Source organism: Cricetulus griseus, chromosome 7, assembly GCF_003668045.3.
Source record: "Cricetulus griseus strain 17A/GY chromosome 7, alternate assembly CriGri-PICRH-1.0, whole genome shotgun sequence".
Classification (NCBI taxonomy): Eukaryota; Metazoa; Chordata; class Mammalia; order Rodentia; family Cricetidae; genus Cricetulus; species Cricetulus griseus.
This window is the reverse complement of record NC_048600.1, coordinates 99,419,909-99,440,590: the sequence shown is the minus strand read 5'-3', so window position 1 is coordinate 99,440,590 and position 20,682 is coordinate 99,419,909. Positions and strand designations below refer to the sequence as shown.

Sequence of the window (20,682 nt, the reverse complement as noted above, 5' to 3'; positions counted from 1 at the left end):
GTTGTTGAACTATTAAAGTAAAATGGCAAATCTCTTGCACCCAAGTTCTACAAATTATTAACTTTGTAATATTGACCATTTCTTTAAAATTCACTTTGGCAAAATGGGAATAATTTTTATAATTTAGTAGTTAAGAGGTTTTTGATGGCTTTAAGGCTGAGCTTTCAGAGTTGTGAGATTAAGGCACGAGTTTTATTCTGTGAGTGTCTTTAGTCTAAAGAACATGATGAAGCTCAGCAGGACAGGAATGTTAAGGTTTTCATAGAAATGAAATAATATTGATTGTGTCTTGAGGGACTCAATTTGCATATTTTGTCAGCATCCTTTGTATTAAAGATTGAGCCTAAAGCTTCTTACATGCCAGACAACTATTCTACCAGCTGAGCGACACTCCAGCCCTTACAATTGTATTTCTTTTTTTTTTTTTTTTTTTTTGGTTTTTTGAGACAGGGTTTCTCTGTGTAGCTTTGGAGCCTATCCTGGCTCTCACTCAGGAGACCAGGCTGACCTCAAACTCACAGAGATCCACCTGCCTCTGCCTCTGGAGTGCTGGGATTACAGGCTTGCGCCACCAATGCCCGGCCACAGTTGTATTTCTTAAACCATGTAATAGAGTATACCGTATAGAACATGAGCCCTATTAAATGTATGTTTCTTGAAATGTTTTTTGTATTTATGGTAAAAAATAAATTGGATAATAAAAAGTTTTTAAAAAATATCTTGCTGGATGTCTTGATGTATATCTTTAATCTCAGAGGCAGAAGTAAGTGGATTTCTTTGAGTTTGAGGCTAGTCTAGTCTAAATAGGAAGTTCCAGGCCAGCCAGGATAGTGAGACTGTGTCTCAATCAATCAGCCAATGGAAAAAAAATCATAGGTTTAAACTGTGTTATTAAATTTACATTTATATTTAATGTCTTAAATATTTGTTTTCTTCTGAAATTCCTTAGAATAAGTTCTTTGTAATATTTTTATTATAAATTTACCATATTTATTGTAAAATTACTTTTTATATAAGATTCTCCTGAAAAAAATACTCTGGCTGCAAAGTTATCTGCCAAGAAACAGGCATCTAAACACAGAGATGAAGATGATGATTTTCAAATGGAGAAGAAAAGAATCCGACCCTTAGAAACTGCACAGCAGGTAAGCAGTTTATTGACTGTTAAAATATTTTATCTAGTTATCTAGTTAGGCATAGCTGAATGTGAAGTTGGTGGCACTGGTAGAGAATAGTTGTGTCATAGCTACAAAGTAAATGGTCGTTTTCATTTTGTTGTTATTGCTGCCAAGGAAGTTGTTAGTGTAGCTGGTTGTTTACACTAATATAATGCAACTGCATGATGTTTTCTTTTTCTCTTTTAAGATTTTATTTATTTATTATGTATACAGTAATCTGCATGCATGCTTGCACACCAGAAAAGGGCACCAGATCCATTACAGATGGTTGTGAGCCACCAAGTGGTTGCTGGGAATTGAACTGGGTTCCTCTGGAAGAGCAGTCAGTGCTCTTAATCTCTGAGCCATCTCGCCAGCCCCGTGTGATGTTTTCTTATACATGAATAATTTGATGGTATTTACTTAAAGCATAGCCTAAACATATAGCAACTTTATAATTTTTCAGAATTATTAATTTTCAAAATTACTAATATAATTCATTATAAAATAATAGGTTTCATGATGACATTTTTATTCATGGATATTATATGCTTTGAACATAGTGACATTCTCCTATTCTTCCCACTCTGTTGGTCTCCTTTTCCCAAACAGCTTATTTTCTGCTTTCTCATCTGATTTTTTTTTTTTTTTTATTAAACTAGATCTTTCATATGAGAAAGTGTTAAAAATGTAGAGTGCTTTGTGACTCTTTGGCCATTCTTGTACAGAGGCCACACTATTTTATATTGTTACAGTTTTAGCATCTATGCTGTTGAAGAGTATTGTACTTACAATTTTCTTTTAATGTGTGTGAATGTTTTGCCTACATGTGTGTATGTGTACCATGTGCATGCCTGATGCCAGCAGAGGTCAGTAGAGGTTGTTGGATCCCCTGGAACTGGAGTTATAGATGCTTGTGAGCTACCATGTAGGTGCTGGGAAAGTGTTCTTACCTGCTAAGCCATCTCTCCAGCCCCATTATTGTACTTTTAAAACTCTTCAATACTTTCTACCAAATTATAGCATTTTCTTTTGGTTCAAATACCTTTGATAGAGATTTTCACACTATAGATAATTTTGGTGTTGTTATTGTAAGTGGAATTACAAAGTTTACTCTTATTTATGGGGATTTAATGTTGTTTTAGTGGTGTTCTTGGTGTTTGTGTGTGTGTGCCTGCACAGGTATTGAACCCAGGTCCTCCAGCATGCTAAGCAAATACTCTTTCCCACTGAATTTATAATCCAGTCACTTAATTTGAGAAAGGATCTTTCTGAGTTGCCCAGACTGATTTTAGCCTTCCTTGGCTTTCTGCATAGTGAGATTGCAAGCATGCAGAACCCATATGCCTGGCTACTTACTGCAGTTTTTTTTTTTTTTTTTTTTTAAGATTTATTTGTTATGTATACAGTGCTCTGCCTGCATGTATCCCTGCATGCCAGAAGAGGGCATCAGATCTCATTATAGATAGTTGTGAGCCACCATGTGGTTGCTGGGAATTGATTGAACTCAGGACCTCTGAAAGAGCAGCCAGTGCTCTTAACCTCTGAGCCATCTCTCCAGCCCACTGAGTTTTTAAGATCAATGCATGATAAGTCATGACTATTTCTAAAACTTATTTAAAGAACTGAATCACCAGATACATCATATGGAATGTAACATAGAAGAACACAGACTTTTTGAAATGTATGCCACAGAGATAGGGAGATTGGGAATTTAATACACTTAGTTATAAATACAGAAGAGGGATTATTAATTAACATGCCACTTATGTAAATAATTGAGTACTTTCACATGGCTATATTTAAATTCCTTGTGTTCTAGTTTTACACAGTTTAAAATCTACCAACAATTTCTGCAATTAAATCTTGTTTTTAGAAATAGAATAAACTAGCTTATTTTTGTAAAAGTACCAATTATAAATGAAGCTAGAATCTAGAATGTGGCTTAATTATTAATGTTTTTTTCCATTTAGGTATGTGTTTTGGCTTTGCTGTAATGCTGTATTTTTTTTCTACATGGTGTGACAATTTTATAGGAAGATCATTGTAATACAGTACATTTTTTTGTAATAAAATAATTTTTATGCATTAATACTTGATTAGGACACAAGAATTGTTACGATATATTCTCTTTGACTTTATTGGTGTTATAAGGTTTCTATTTGTCTTTTTAAGACTTTACTTTTTTTTTAAAGATTTATTTATTTATTATATATACAATGTTCTGTCTGCATGTATCCCTGCAGGCCAGAAGAGGGCATCAGATTTCATTACAGATGGTTGTGAGCCATTATGTGGTGGCTGGGAATTGAACTCAGTACCTCTGGAAGACCAGCTAGTGTTCTTAACCATTGAGCCAATTCTCCAGCTTCAAGATTTTATTATTACTAATTAGAACTTGCCTTTTGAAGGAAGAAGAGGGAAGGTAGAAACATCCACAGTCTAGCTGTTCTTCATCTGGTTCTGTTTATAGATGAGAAAACGTCATTGTTTGGAAAAGGATGTCCACCATTTGGATGCACGGGTAGCTTCGGAAAAGAAAGTAAAACCTGAGTCTCCTGTAGGAAAGACAAGCTCCTCTTTCCAAAATGTACGTATTATGCCTTTGCTTAGTTTAAAGAAGGAAAATAGGGAATTTTCTAAGTCTATTTTGAAAGTAAAGAAAGAGTAGCATGGTTTGAGTAACAGAAGAGCTCAAATTCCTAAACAACTCCACTGTATTTGTGCTCACTAATGTGTGAGATGTAAATCCTCTCCTCTCTGTCTGTCTCAGTTTCTCCTTTATAATGTGAATTAAAGTACTAAAGGGTATCTGAATTAAAGTACTAAAAGGGTATCTGAAATTTCTTTGTTTTGTTGTTGGTTTTTTTTGCGGGGGGGGGGGTTTCGAGACAGAGTTTCTCTGTGTAGCTTTGGAGCCTATCCTGGCGCTCGCTCTGTAGACCACGCTTGTCTCGAACTCATAGAGATCTGCCTGCCTCTGCCTCCCGAGTGCTGGGGTTAAAGGCGTGCACCACCAATGCCTGGCTCCTGAAATTTCTTTTTTGTTGTTGTTTTCTCTTTTGATTTTATTGTTTCCCAAAACTTATAAAAAGTTTTTTCTTTGTATTGGAGTTCAGGATGGCTCTAGAACTTCTTAAATGCTAGGCAAGTGCTCTACCACTGACCTACATACAACTTTAGCTCTCTGTCTTACCTTGAAGAGCCTGAATTAAACACAACTCTTATTTGTGTATATATCCTTAATTTTTTTTAAAACTCTTGGTACAGTACCTAACTTTCCTATTTGCTAAATATAGATACAAGTGTCTGTCTCACAGGACAGGCGTGAGGGTTAAATCATTACAGAGATGTCAGTGTATTTTGGAGCTGAGGTGGTACATAGGAGAAGACACAGTAGCAGCAGTGTGCTTGTTGACTAACCATTATCTTCAGTGCCTAGGGTTAGGGTTGTAAGGAGTTTTGACATTTTATTCAGATTTTAAAATGTTTCTTAATATATATATATATATATATATATATATATATATATATATATATATGTTGACTAGTCCTTTTCTATCTGAAATGCTTGGTAATAAACTTCACTTTTTTTTTTTTTTTTTTTTTTTTTTTTTTGGTTTTTCGAGACAGGGTTTCTCTGTGGCTTTGGAGGCTGTCCTTGAACTAGCTCTTGTAGACCAGGCTGGTCTGAAACTCACAGAGATCCTCCTGCCTCTGCCTCCTGAGTGCTGGGGTTAAAGGTGTGCGCCACCAACGCCCGGCTAAACTTCACATATTTTAGTTTTCCAGATTTTGAAATATTTACATAGACATTATGTGATGAGATGTCTTGGTAATGAGACCCATATAAGTGTTGGGAACCCAAATCTCCCTGGAAGGGCAGCCACTGCTCTTAAGTGCTGAGCCATCTCTCTAGCCCAGTTCACAAATTCTTAAGTTAAAATAATCTATATTTTCTTAGCAGATAATAGAATAAGTAATTACAATAGAAACAATCATAAAATGTGTGGTCTTAGTGAATGTGCTGATTGTGTGGGACATTCCGGGCATAGCAAAATTGGTTCCATTGTTTTCTAAAAGGCAGGTTAAACTTAAAAAGGCTGAGTACAGAGTATTAAATGTTCTCAAGGGGGGATTATTAACTTTGATGTGAGATCTGCCAGAAGTTCAGTTTTTTGGGGGTCAAATACAGGTAGGAGTAAGAGGAAAGAAAATAGAGTCAATACCTTCTCTCTCTTAAATAACAGTTCATTACCCACATCTGGTTCACTTTGTGAATGTTGTAGATTGACCTTTTCTTTTTTTTTTGTTTGTTTGTTTGTTTTTGTTTTTCAAGACACGGTTTCTTTGTATTGTTTTGGTGCCTGTCTTGGATCTTGCTCTGTAGACCAGACTGGCCTTGAACTCACAGAGATCCGCCTGCCTCTGCCTCCCAAGTGCTGGGACTAAAGGCATGCTCCACCAATTGACCTTTTCTTAAAGCAAAGTAACATAGGTTTATTTTTAAAAATTTAACTATTTATGTATATGTGTTTCTCTGTGTGCTGGTACCTGTGAAATCCAGAAGAGGGTGTAAGATCCTCTGGAGTTGGAGTTACAGGTGGTTGTGAACTGCCTGAATGCGTGCTGGGAACTAAACTCAGGTCCTCTGGAAGATCAGCAAGTGCTTTTAACCTCTGAGCCTTTGCTCCAGCCCTGAATGTAAATTTATTAAAGAACAGTGAGAAAGAACTCTGGAGAGTGGGAGTAGCTCCAAGTTACTTTTGTTGTTGTCTTTAATTATTTTATTTTTATGTGTATGAGTATTTTGTCTGCATGTATGTATGGGTAAGCAGTGCCCATAGGTGTGAGGAAAAGGTGTCATCCAGTCCCCTGAAACTGAGGGTACAGTTGGTTTTGAGCTGCCATGTGGGTGCTGAGAATCTAACTTGGGTCCTTGGGAAGATCCAGTCTTTTTCACTGCTGGGCCATCTCTCCAGCCCCTATTCTTTTCTCTTTAATTGTCCTTTTGTTTTGTTTGTTTGCCTGAGACAGGACTCATGTGTCTCAGGCTGGTCTTCAGCTTCTTATGTAACCTAACAATGCCTTTGAACTCAGCCTGCCTCTAACTTCTAAGTACTGGTATTACCGGTGTGTACCACCACACCTGACTTTTAGATTCATTTTCTTGTAATAATTCATATACTAGCAGTTTAGTAAGTCATCATTCTTCACAGGATCAGAGTGTTGTCAAGAGAAGCATTGTGTTTGGGAGAATACACTAATAATCTAATACTGCTTTGTTCTAGAATTCATAATCATTTTCTTAGGAATTGACTTATATTTTTACATAAATCTTTATAATGAGTAAGGTCTTGTTACAGACATGTTCTATGCTTATTTTGGTGTTTATTAAATAAATGATAGCATCAAATACATTAATTATAGTAATTCTTTTTGATTTAATGTAGCACCGCAGTAGCAGCTTTTTTTGCTCAGTGTGTAGGAAAGGCTTTGGTCCAGCAGAGTGCGCTGTTGACCTTTGTCAAAAGCTGAGGCCCAGGAACCTTTGGGCTTCTTCACCCCCTTTTCTTTTTCCTTTACCCCTGCCCCTCCTTTTTCCTCCCTTATTCCTTATGTCTCTGTCTTTCTCCTTAAAGGTGTCTCATGAGAAAAATGACCGATTTTCTCTGAAAGTTTTTTTGAAGTCATTTTGTCAGTTTTACTTTTATTTAAAATGACTAGTTAGCTGTATTGTAACTACATATATCTGGTATCTGATGATGATATTCATATGATGATGCTTATTGTGTGCTAGGACACTTCTCTAAGTAGTTTAGGAATGTTAATTCACTTTGAAAATACAGACTCATCTGAGTGAATTTTTATTGTCAAATTATGTTAATTTTTCTTTGTGCCTAGTTTCAAAATAAAGCAAAAGCATTTGACTTAGGTATTATATCATTCTTTAGGGGAGGGTATTGTTTCCCCTAATTCTACAGGAGAAAATTGAGGTGCAGCCCTAAGTAGTTTGTTCACCTCACAGAGTTGATGAGTAGAGGAGCTGGGCTAGAATGGTTAAATCCTCCAGAGTTGGAGTGGAAGGCGGTTCATTTTGTGCCGTCATAGGTCATACAGTGTGCAGTACTTCGTAAGTACTGCTTTAAGATAGTTGTCTGTTTTCTTCACAGTGTTTTCTAAAGTTTACCGTCACGTGCATGGTTATCTGCCTTGTTTGCCTCATTGGCAGGTTGTTCTTGAGAACAAGTACAATATCTCTTTTTCACATTTTTATGCCCAGCATCTAGCACAGAGCTTGTACTTAGTACTCACATATTTGTAGAATAAATTAATTTTTTTAAGGCCTAAGTTAAAGAAATGCATGATTCTCCATTATTTGTAGCTTATGACTTTTGGTCAGATCCACATACTTAAGGGGTGTAGTAGTATTAAAACAAAATACATTTCATTTTAGCTTTTATATATTAGCATACCCAAGGAAGATACCAAGCAATAAGTTTCAATAGTTAGGAAGTAAGTTGATAAGTAATATAAATTAAAAAGTTAGAAACAACTTTGCCTTCTGTATCTACTAGAAGAACAAGTTGTTAAATAATGTTATAACTAATTGAAACATAATATAGGGAACAAAATTTTAAAACCTTTGCCAGTCACTTACATATAGTAGCCTGATCTCTCAAGGAATTATGACATGCTAATAGCTTTTTTGGAATCTATACTTGTACCAAATAATTTATGTGTTCTTTGGTTTGATGTTAACCTCAGCACTGTGAAGGAAATAGAGCAGATGTTAATTTGTTAGTTGAGAAAGTGAAGGCCAAAGATACTGCATAAGGGGCTGGAGAAAAGGCTGAGGGGTTATGAGCACTTGCTGCTCTTGCAGAGTACCCAGGTTCAGCACCCACATTGGTGGCTCATAATTGACAGTCACTCCAGTTCAAGGGGCTCTCAGGCTCCCTGCTGGTCTTTGAGAGCACCCATACAACTGTGGTGAACATACATACACTCAGGCATATACACATAATTTTAAAAGATAATAGGTTTGACCATGCTCATACAGGTAAATTGTGAAATCATGATTAGGATCTAGGTCTAAAATATAGATTCATGGGTTTTAATAGAGAACAAAAGAAAGAAAAGGAAGAGGAAGTTTTTGTTGTTAGCTGGTGATTTAAAAAATGTGAGAGAAAATAGATTTTATTGTTTAATATGCCTGACATTAAAATGTCTTTAGCTAAGGTAGCTAAGGCCTATAATTTAACCATGCAAGAGGCTGAGTCAGTAGGATTATGAATTTATGGCCAACTGTGGGGCTCCATAGCTAGTTTGATGCCAGTCTGGTGAGACCCTCTGTATAATAAAATAGAAGAGAACAAAATAGAATCAACTGATCTTTAGTAGTTAGTCTGTGAATCAGAGAGAGATGGTTACAATGCCTGTGTGGCAGAGAATAACCTTGTTTTAGGAAAAAATTGTTTTATGTGTATGGGTGCTTTGTCTGCATGTATGTTTGTGTACTACATGTGCACGGTGCCTACAGAACCCAGAAGAGAGTGCCGGATCCCCAGGACTGAACTTACACGTGAGTGAGTGTGAGCTACCATGTGGTACTAGAGATTGAACCTGGGTCCTCTGGAAGAGCAACTAATGCTCTTAACCACTGAACTAACCATCTCTCCAGTCCCTAGAGGACAACTTTGTGCAGTCTGTTGTCTCCTTCCACTTTTTCCTGGGTTCTGAGAATTAAATGCAGGTCTCCTGGCTTGCACAACAAATGCTTTTACTGCTGAGCCATCTGTGGACTTAGATTTGATTTTCATTAAAAAAAAAAAAAAGTTTTGTTGCTGTCTTTTTTCCCCAGACACTACAGTGCTATGCAACCTGAGCTGCCCTTCAGCTCTTAATTCTCTTGCTTTAGCCTTCTGAATGATTGAGTTATAAGTATACACCTTCATGATTGGATTTAACTCAGTGGGTTGTTTTTTTTTTTTTTTTTTTTTTAATGTTGTTTCTGTTTGTTTGTTTTTTTCTGAGACAGAGTTTCTCTGCAGCTTTGGAGCCTGTCCTGGAACTTGCTCTATAGACCAGGCTGGATTCGAACTCACAAAGATCCACTTGCCTCTGCTTCCCCAGTGCTGGGGTTAAAGGTGTGGGCCACCACCACCCAGTTTAAACTCAGTTTTTAAAAGAAGTGATAAATAATATCTATTCTTAAAAAAAAAAATCTAACAGTGAAAGTTAACAGAGTAAAAGTAAGATGTTCTCCCTAGTGCTAGATGTCCTGCTTTGGCTTCCTACAAATAAACACCATAGACTCTTGAGAATCTTCCTAGATCCTTTCCTACAAATTTACAACACTTTTTTTCAAGATTTATGTATTTATTATGTATACAGTGCTCTGTCTGCATGTATGCCTGAACACCAGAAGAAGGCACCAGATCTCATTACAGATGGTTGTGAGCCACCATGTGGTTGCTGGGAATTGAACTCTGGACCTCTGGAAGAGCTGCCAGTGCTCTTAACCTCTGAGCCATCTCTCCAGTCCTTTTTTTTTTTTTTTTTTTTCTTAAAGATTTATTTATACAACATATTTTTCTTGGTTTTGTTTCCATAGGTTTTGTTTTTTCATTTAAACTTTTTTTTTTTTTTTTTTTTTTGAGACTGAGTCTCACATTGTATTGGCCTGGAACTGTATATGTAAACCATGCTGGCTTGGAACTCATAGCAATTCTCCTGCCTCTGCCTCCCTGAGTGTTGGGATTAAAGGCAAGTGCTACCACACTCAACCTTCTCTTTTAATGTTTATTTTAATGTGTGAGGTCAGGCTCTAACTGTGTGTTTTTTAAATAGAAGTCCAGTTTTCCTGGGATGACTTAAAGAATAATCTCTCCTGCTCTTACCCTATTCTAAGTTGTTATATATATTTGCATTGGTTTCTGACACCTTGCCATATATATGTGTATAGTAAAAACCAAAGAGTCCAACATAGCTTCATAGAAGAACACCAAGAGACCCTGTCCTGCTTGTGTTCTTGGCTCGTTTTTTTTATATCTAAGCTAAGGGTTTCCAACCATCTTACTTGTTTATTCTGATGTTTATCTTTTTTTGAAATTTGCTTATTTTGCCTTTCCCTTCAGTTATTGGTTTTATGTATTTTTGTTGTCTTCATATTGTCCTTCCCGCTTTCTCATTACTTCTCTCCTGAGCCTTCCAATATTTGGTGTTTAAATTATTATAATTTAATACCACTTTACTTTGATTAGTATCTCCTCAATCCATGGTGTTTTCTCATTTATTATCATTTTCTTAGTTTTCTGAATAATAATAATCCTCAAGCTGTCTGTTGGAATTTAAAATCTGTTCATTTATTCAAATATATTAAGTCAAGAATGTTTATATTTTTGACTTTAAATATTTCTTGGAAATAATGAAAAATACTTTTTGAAATTGAACTGTTTTTTTTTTTTTTTTTTTTTTTTTTGAGACAGGGTTTCTCTGTGTAGCCCTGGCTGTCTTGGAACTCGCTTTGTATGCCAGGGTGGCCTTGAACTTGCAGAGATCCGCCTCCCAAGCGCTGGAATTAAAGGTGTGTGCCACCATGCTGGACATTTTTTTTTTTTTTTTTTTTTTTGAGACAGGGTCTCCCTGGGCCTTAGCTGCCCTGGAATTCACTATGTAGAACAGGCTGGCCTCAAATCAGAGATCCTTCCATCTCTGCCTCTGCCTCCCAAGTGCTGGGACTAGAGGTTTGTTCCACCAAGTCCCACATGAACTAATTTTTGTATTTTTTAAAAAAGGTTTTTTCTTTTTTCTTTCTTTTTTTTTTTTTTTTTGTAATTTTGTGTATACCTGTGCCTGTTTGGGAATGTGTATGTGAGTGCTGGTGCCCAAGGAGTTCAGAAGAGAGTGTTGGATCCCCTGAAGCTGAAGACACAGGCAGTTGTAAGCCTCTGACATGGGCTGGGAAACGTACTTGGATCCTCTGCAAGAGCAGTATATGTTCTTAACTGCTGAGTTATTTCTCTAGTCCCTGAATTTTGTATATTTTTAATTTTTTGTTACATATACTTATTTATGTTTGTGTGTGTATGTTGTGCTTGTCTTAGATGTTTTTACTCAGTGAGTCATTTTACTGGTCTAGAATTCTGTATTTTTGATGACTCTCTCTCACTGTCTCTCTCTCACTCTCTCTCTGACGCTTTCTCTTGTCCCCTCCCTCTCTCTTTTTCTCCCTCTCCTTTTTTTTTTTTTTAACAGACCTTGCCCCTTGCCTCAAGATTTTTTCATTGTTTGTTTTTAAACAACTATTGTATGTGCATTGGTGTGAAGGTGTCAGATCTTCTGGAACTGGAGTTACAGAGTGTGAGCTGCCATGTGGTTGCAGGGAATTGAACCCAGGTCCTCTGGAAGAACAGTCAGTGCTCTTCTTAACTGGTGAGCCATCTCTCCAGCCCCAAGTTCATTTATAAAAACAGCATAGGGCACTGATTATCTGCAAATAGAGTGTAGGTGTGTCACACCAGTCCATATGTCTTCACATTGGCAGATAGAAACCTTTTCTGTGGGTCTTCCCAGGGTCCTGGGCACCTTTGGGATTCTGAGCTAGAGATGCAGCCTGGGCTTGAGCTGGAGCTGTGGCCTTGGCTTTGGTTTTTACCTTGGACTTTCATTGGCATAGCCTACATCCCTTGGCTATGTAACTTTGAATCTGCTTCCCAAGCTTTGGGGGAGTGATGAAAGCAATATGGCTGAGTTTGTGTGCTGGGGGGCTTTGGCATTTTGGACTTAGCCGCCTTGGGGCTTCACAAGGGCTTTGATGGCCTCTGTCCGTGTACTCGTCACCTTCTCATCATTTGCCTGAGTCTTCATTAGGCCTGCTTTGTGCTTCTTGGCAAAGCGCATGTTCCTTAGGAACTTGGGGTCAACCTCATTAAGAGATTAGTTCCTTTGTAACTGGGGTTTCTTGATGCCAGTTCTTTTTGGGGATTGGTTGTGTGTGGTGAGGTTCTTGGACTTGTCTATGTCTGCACAGTAATCCGAAGTACCTGGGATTGGAAGACAATATTTTTTCCCTGAATACCAAAGCAGTATCTATTTATTAAAGAAAATTCAGAAACCATCAAAACATATGAGTAAGTTAGTAACATTAATCATACTCAACTATCCCTTCTGTCAACCCCTGATATTTTGCCTGTGCTCTGCTTTTATGTATGTGTACTTGTATACTTGTATATGAACATATACATAATTGTCCATTGCTGTGTAACAAACTAAATATTTATCTTACTTTTGGGGTTTGCATTTTGGCTGGCCTTAGCTTTGCATATTTTCTACCAATGTTAGTTGTCCTCTGTTCTATGATCAGCAGTAGGTCAGGAAATCATCCCTGGTTTAAGGAGTTTGTTGTTGGTTAGCTAGGATGATAGTGTGGGTAGCTGTCATTATCTAGAAGGCTCTATCTACTTAGTGGCCACAAGTTTCAAGGGAAGTAAGAGAGTAAACCACAGAGTACAAGTGCTTTCCGAGTCTCTGTGTGGTTTGCTAATGTTACAGTCACCAAATGCAAGTCACAAGAACATATGCAAGGTGTGGAGTTTTTTTGTCTTTGTGAGAAGAGTTGAGTAATACTGAGAAAGTACCAGGAATCTGTAGTTATTTTTGCATTTTAGTGTATATTATATGTATACTTTTATCACAAAATTATAGTTTATAGCTTTTGTTTTATTATTTGATATAGTATGGGCATAATAAAGACTTAAAATTCAGTTGTTTTTTTTTTTTTTTTTGCTTCCCTATTTTGGCACATCTACTTTTCTTTTTTGTATGGTCTAATGGCTGTGACATGGTAGCTTATTGAGCTAATGATAGCCTGATGCCCATTGTTATAAAGAATTTTTTCTTTTTGTTAATTTGGGTGTGTGTGTGTGCACAAATGCACATATGTGCATTTTTGCACACAAGTGTGTGTGTTGGGATTGTTTACATTAGACATTATCTTTTATTTTGTTCTTTAGCAGTAGAATTGAGGGCCAGACATGGTGTTACACCCAATACTAGTATTTGGGAATTCTGGCACATAGTGAGACCCTGTCTCAATCAAAGAAAAAATAGAATAAAAGGAGTTGAGTAGCCTCTAAAGCCCATAAAACCTAAGTATTCATTCTTTGCCCTTTAAGAAAATATTGTCAACTTCCCAACTCTTCCACTCTATGTCAGTCTTAGTAATTGAAGACAGAAACTATTGGCTTCATAGAGATCTGCCTGACTCTGCCTGTGTGCTACCAAGTGTGGTAAGGTAATTTTTTTTTTAAAGATTTAGTTCTTATTTTAATTTATCTATATGTTTGTGTGAATGTATGCCATGTGCCTGTGGAGACCAGAACCTCTTCTGGAATCCCCTCACCAACATGGGTGCTAAGCATCAAATTTGTGACCTCTGAAAGAGCAGAAAGCAATGTTAGTGGTTGAGTCCTCTCTCTAGTCCCAAGATGCAAGTTTTTGCAAAGCCCTTAGGGAAAGACCAAAGGCCAAAATCCAGGATAAGGAAGGAATTTCTCTTGATCAGCAAAGGCTGATCTTTGCTGGAGAATGAGTGTACTTTGACCACTACATTCAGAAGGACTTTTTGTGTCATTTTGTGTTGAGACTTTATGGTCATACACCACTCACAAGAAGAATGAGCTTAAGATAAAGATGCTTGAGTTGGCTGTCCTAACATACTATAAGGTACATGAAGATGACAGTATTAGTCACCTTGTATGAGTATGCCCTCCTTACGGCCAGTCATCTGGACAGACATTATGGAGGCAATCTTGTCTGACTTACTGCTTCAGTGAACCAGAAGACAAATAAGTATGTGTGAGTTAAAGACCAGGAACTGACAAGAAAACAAAAGGAAACTACAGATGTATTCAGTATTTTCAAGTTGGCAGGGCAGAGCATGGGAAGGGAGCATGACACATCTCCTATATCTCTTCAACTATGATACATCTTTTCCATGTATGTCCACATTACCCCAAGCGAGCAGGCCCACAAAGAATAATAAACTGGGAAGTGGGCAGGGAGGTGCACAAATGCAGGTTCCTCCTGAGAGCTTGCATGAAGCCAAGAGCCTATTTGTATTACTCATTGTTTTCTTCACTTATGTAGCATAAATATTTGTTGTTGGAAATGTCTAGAAATTTCTGCAAATATTCCTGTGAGTCACAGTGATTAGACAAAGAGGAAACATTTATATTTATAGCAAAAGGACTGAAGCTGTTGGAGAGTAGACAATGGAGAATGGTGTTAGAATGACCTGTGAAGAAACAGAAAGAAACTGTTGAAATTCTGTGCCGAAAGTGAACAACAGAAGTTAAATACAGAAAAGCATTCCATAGAGCTAACGTGCAGATCTTGATGATGTATTAAAGTTTTCTGTCTCTGTTAAAGTGGACACACACCGCGCTAGGGTATGCTGAGCTGAGAGTGAAAGAAGCAAAGATGTCCTGACAAACTCCAGTATTGAAAGAGACAGTATTCAGGAGGCTGACTATAGCAACTTAGGAAAAAGAAGATATTAAACTTTCCAAGTTTTGTGGTAAATGCAGCTGCTGAACATAGTTTTTGTTGATTAAAATTTGACATCAGAACAAGTCCATAAATGCTGATGAAACATCCCTGTTTTGATGCTGTGATCCAAAATATGCCAGTTTACAGCTGATGAATAGCCTTACAGGGACCAAGAGTATCAAGGACAACTCTGCTGGGATGTCCTGACTCACTTGCTGTGACAGGCAGCAGTGTGTGTCCATGCTATTAAAGGAGTGAATTTCCCCCCAGTGTGCCATTACAACAAAAAGACACAGATCATCAAGAATATCTTTCTGGATTGCTTTCACATTTTATTCCAGTGGTTTGTGCTTGGTGTAGGAACACTGACTTGGATAACAACTGTAGCTACTTCCATTAATTAAAATTCACTTAGGTATACTAAATTACTTTTCAAGTGCTCAATGTTGTCATCTGGCTAATGGCAAGTATATTGAATAGTCAGATATTGAACCATCCATCATTAGAGAAGATTATGTTGGAGAAGGCACTGTGTTAGAGGTTAGTGTGTGGATGATGACAGCTAATTTTCTTTCTTTCTTTGAATAATTTGTTTAACTTTTTTTTATGTGCATTGGTGTAAAGGTGTTAGATCCCCTAGAACTGGAGTTATAGACAGTTGTAAGCTGCCATGTGGGTGCTGGGAATCGAACCCGGGTCCTCTAGAAGAACAGTCAGTGCTCTTAACCACTGTGCCATCTCTCCAGCCCTGACAGCTAATTTTCTTTTTTTTTCATTCATTTATTTAGCTCATAAATAAAGTCATGCACAATTATGATACATAATACAGTATGTTCACAATGGCATGGCTAAATTAAACCAATTAACATGTTATATCACACATATTCATCATTTTTGTTTTGAGAACACTTAAAGTATACTATCTCACAACTTTTAAAATATAGCATATTATTAACCATATTTATCATGCTCTCAGTAGACCTCAAGACATCACAGAGTCCATGCCTCTTGCTGACAGCTAATTTTCAATAACCATGATAGAAGCAAAACAATTTTGTGTGTTGAGTGTGTGCGTACGTGTGCACCTGCAAATGTGTGTGCATGCACGTATCATTTGTCTTATGTCATCCACCTTGATTATTGACATAAGGTGTCTTCATTGTCCTGTAGTGCTCAGATTAGGCCAGGCTAGCTGGCTAGTGAACCCTAGGGATCCTGTTTGCCTCAGTTCAGAACTGGGATTCTATGTGCACTCCACCATATCCAGCTTTATTATGTGGGTTCTAGACATCAGACTCAGGTCCTCATGCTCTTTGGCAACTGAGCTAGCTTCCCAGCTCACAAAATTACTTTGTATAAATTCTGTTGGTAGTGTTTTGGTCAGTGTGTGCAAGATGACTTTATAGCATAGTATTGCTCTCTTATTTAATTTAAAAAGATTCAATGAAGAAGTTTGAGAACTACCAAAATGGGGGTATGAAATGGCTTAACAATTAAGAGTACTTGCTATTCTCGATGAGGACCTGGGTTCCATTCTTAGCACGCACATGGAGGCTTAAAACTGCCTGTAACTTAAGTTCCAGAAGATCTGATGTCCTCCTCTGTTCTCTGCAGTCTCCTGCATGCATATGGTATACATACATACATGCAGGTAAAACATTCATACACAGAAAAAATTATAATACCGACATATCATAAAGTAGAAAATAACAATCACTTCCAGTCTGGAGGGGTGGTATTTTTAAGTATTTTTGAAATGTACAGGTGTACATGTCGTAAACATAGTCGGATCAGTTTTCACCAACTTAATACATGGATGTCTCCATTCCTACATTCTTTCTCATGCCTTGTGTGAATTTTCCTGTGCTTTGGTAGGTATTGAACATGTCTCACTGGTGCTAAGCAAGAACTGATCTACACCCTATCCTTGATTGTTGGCTTTAGAATCAAGGTGGACTTAGAATTACATTTCTTATATCAAGATATATATGAAACCAGTTTATCTCACCATTGTTTTTGTATTATTTTGAGGTAGGGTCTCACTGTGTAGTCTAGGCTTGCCTAGAACTTACTAAGCCCAGGCTGGCTTCAAACTTAATCTTCCTGTCTTAGCTTTCCTAGCTCTTTAGAGCATGAGCATGAATACCTGGCTTCTTTCAACACTGTTAATGCTGAGTTATCCACTTAGTTAAAGCTCTTTGTAATTAATGGTTAATCCTTGGGTGACTTTTAAAAAAATGTTTATTTCAAAACAAGATATCATTATATATTCCTGGCTGGTCCTAGAACTTGCTATTAGACTAGACTGGTCTCAAACTTACTGTTTTCTGTTTACCTCTGCTTCCCAGGTACTGGGATTAAAGTCATGTGCCTCTACACATGACTATTTCATGTGCATATATATATATATATGATCCCAAGTATGTGTGTGCACCACGTGCATGCTGCTGTCTGAGGAGGCCAGAAGAGGGTGTCAGATACCCTGGAAGTGGAATTATAAATGGTTGTAAGTCACCCAGTGTGCTTCTGGGAACTAAACTTGTGTCCTCTGCAAGAGCAGTAGTGTAATTAGCAGCTGATCTGTTTCTCTAGCCCCTGGAGTGATCTTTGAGACTCTATGATTATTTTGTTCCCAACAGCTTTTCACTCAATGATTTTGTTGTTGATGGTGGGTTTGTTTGTTTGTTTTGAGACAGGGTCTCATTCTATATACTATGTAGTCTAGGCTGGTCTCTGACTCACAGAGATCCTCCTGCCTCTGCCTCCCGAGTGCTGGGATTACAGGCATGGGCCACCATGCTCTGCTCGCCCAATATTTTAACATCCACTTTGGCAGCTTGCTTGATTCCCTTAATCAGTTGTGAGAGTTGAAAAATGATGAATTTAGAAACCCACTCCACTTAAAATTTGTAGCAGTCTTCTGTAAAGAAAAATTTCATTTTTCATTTTCTTTTTAGATAAGATCTATTGTATTCAGCCTGGCCTCGAATTCCTGATCATCTTGCTTTTAATTTCCCAGTGCTGGGATTATGGGTGTGAACTACTATGCCTGGCTTTTTGAGTTCAAGTCTGGTTGTATATTCCAAAATGGCCTTGAATTTAGAATCTTTCTGCCTTAGTCTCCTGAATGCTGGGATTATAGGGTTATGCCACCAAACATGCCAGTTTTTTGTTTTTTTTTAATACCTCAGGTATTTTTCATGAAGTTGGTCTTTGGGGCTCATCAGGATTTCAGGACTATTGCTATAACTGTATCTACATATAATGCTACAGGGAGAAGTTTTACGTTATAACAGGTTGGTCTTTTCGGTATGTTTGTTAAACTGAGACTTCATATTGCACGAATTTTTCTTATGTAAACTTAGATAAAAATTATCCTACTTTGGATCTTTTTGATTAATTCTACTGAAACAAGACTTTTCAGAAACTAGGGCTACTGTGTTGAGGAATTTCCATTTACACCAGGCAAGAAAGTAAACAGTAAGTGGAGAGTAGGGTAACAAACACTTACGGTATCAAAAACCAACCGTGAAAAGGATCTGTCTTAATGTGCTAGCCCACTGCAGTTTAACATATTGCTTACAACCTTCACAATAGAATTTGAGTGACTTCAGTTACACATTCCAGGAGACTGGCAGTCTGTTACAATCAGAGTCTGAACTTTAGAGCAGGCTAATTTACAGAGATGGGATGAAGAAAGTTGTGGATTTGTATTACACACTCTCACCTGACACTGTATCTGATCCCATACCTGCTGATTGACATCTTGAATGAGCTCTTTGAAGCAAGTTCCAACTTAATTAAAACGTTTGCTTGGTTAGCAGTGATCTGTGAAAGCCTGTGATAAATATTGAATCAGGTTCACCTGCTGGTTGCTGTGAGTGGATAAACAGCTGCTTTGTGCAGTTTAATCATGAAACTGGCAGTAGAGTACTACTATTTAATTTTTTTAAAAGAATGATTGAAAAGGTGTAGTTATGTCACACTGTCTTACTGAAGTGTGTGCTTATGTGAGATTTTGTACAACAGGCATTCAATATCTGTTTAGATGGCTTAGAAAGCAGCAAATGGTTGATCAGTAAGCCCTCTTTCTTATGCCTCACAGCTTGTATTATAATTTTATGTTAATTGTCCTTTTACTACTGGCCCTTTATATGCGTGGCTTTTTAAAAGTAAACCCATAGTCACACAGATGGCCCTGGTAAAACTAATTGGGTCACAAAACACAGCCCTGAGTGTGAGAAAGAGGCTTGTAGGGAGGAGGGGGGCTGCCAGAGTGAAAGGGACATAGGAGAAAGCAGGGTGTGTGTGTGTGTGTGTGTGTGTGTGTGTGTGTGTGTGTAGCAACCAGGTATATTATGTACAAGAGTGAAATTGTCAAAGAATACATTTAATAAAAATGGTAATAAAAAAGGGCAAGGGGCTGTAGAGATGGCTCAGTGCTTAAGAGGGGCTTCCTGGTCTTTGAGAGAGCTCGGTTCCTAATACCAGTATCAGGCAGGTCACAACAGCCTGTAACTCCAGCTCCAAGGACCTTTTCTGGCCCTCCTCAGGTATCCACACACATGGCAAATATTCATAAACACACAAACACAGAGAGATAAAAAAAATAACTCTTGAAAAGAAAGGTTTTTGTATTTTTGCTTGGCTAGGTGGTAGGATTTAAGGTTTTGAATTTAACCACTATTTTCTGTGGGTTTTCCAGTGACTTGAAGAATTCCTTTTGATTGTCTTTTTGATCTGTAAAATAGAATTAGAAATATTTCAAGTTTTTTTAGCCTTATGCTATATTAGATAATTAATGAATATTAACACTGAGATGAGTTTAAAAGCAGTGGTTGAGCCTATATGAAATTATCTTTTTTTGACTATTGCCTTGTTTATCCCTGTGTAAAATAAACGTATGGCCAAGTTGGAAGTGCTGTTGCCATTTCATTCCCACTATAAAATCAGACAAATTTTGCAATAAAGGCTTCACCCAAATTAGCCATAGTTCTTTTTGAGCTCCTGATAACAGTTATGGAATCACTACTTTAAAAACTGATTTCTGGGGCTAGAGGGATGGCTCAGCAGTTAAGAGCATTGGCTGCTCTTCTGGAGGATCTGGGTTCAATTCCTAGCATGTGGCAGCTCACAACTGCCAGTTCCAGGGGATCTGACACCCTCACACAGACATACATGTAAGAAAAACACTAATGCACATAAAATAAGAATAAATAAACCATTAAAAATTAAAAATAAACATTTCCTAGGCACAGCATGGGTGTGCCTACCATTAATCCTACTCCTTGTGGGGCAGAAGCAGGCAGATCTCTTTGAGTTTGAGGCCAACCTGATCTGTACATAGTGACTTCCAGGCCAGTTAGGGCCACACAGTGAGACCCTGTCTCAGAAAAAAACAGACAAAAAAAAAAAATAACCCCACCCACAACACAAAAAAACAAAACCAAAACAAATCCCCTCAGTGGGATTGCCGTGAATTTCTGATCCTCCTGCCTCTCCCTCCCAAGTTGTACACTCACAGGAGTATGTGCTGGGGCTTGAACCTAGAGTTTTGTTTATACCAAGCAAGTACTCTACCCACTGAGCTACTATCCCAGTCCTACCCGCACCCATATATTGTTTACCACTGTGATTATTTACTATAGTAGCCTTTCCTAATTCTCTACTTAAAGTTCCATATTTTTATCTCTACCTTCAATGTATTTGGAATTTTTTGGAGAGACTTACATTTAGGTCATACTAAACTGGTTCAGCATTGCTATGTTGTGTATATGCTCATACATAAAATTCTAGTTGATTTTTATATATGTATATATTTTTCATTGGTAAAGAAAATCTTTATTAATTGTCCATTCTGTTGAAAGACTTAACATAGTTTTCTTACCACTAAAACAGTGAAGTGGTTTTAGGCTGAGGCAGGAAGATTACTGTGAATTTGAGGCCAGCATATGCCAATAGTGAGTTCCAG

At 37.5% G+C, this 20,682-nt stretch overlaps 1 protein-coding gene and 1 pseudogene across 3 annotated transcripts in view; one reads left to right on the top strand and one right to left on the bottom strand.

The window, feature by feature from the left end:
- Positions 1 to 20,682, top strand: part of Brip1 (BRCA1 interacting protein C-terminal helicase 1) — a 128,615-nt gene that overhangs the window by 11,594 nt on the left and 96,339 nt on the right. For 2 of the 3 annotated variants that reach the window (XM_027426373.2, XM_027426374.2), the window contains exons 5-6: positions 1,018 to 1,145; positions 3,631 to 3,747. In XM_027426373.2, the coding sequence (XP_027282174.1) occupies positions 1,018 to 1,145; positions 3,631 to 3,747 (245 nt within the window). The remainder of the gene's footprint in view (positions 1 to 1,017; positions 1,146 to 3,630; positions 3,748 to 20,682) is intronic. The other variant, XM_027426376.2, reaches the window with a different exon arrangement.
- LOC113836826 lies at positions 11,695 to 13,959 on the bottom strand (annotated as a pseudogene).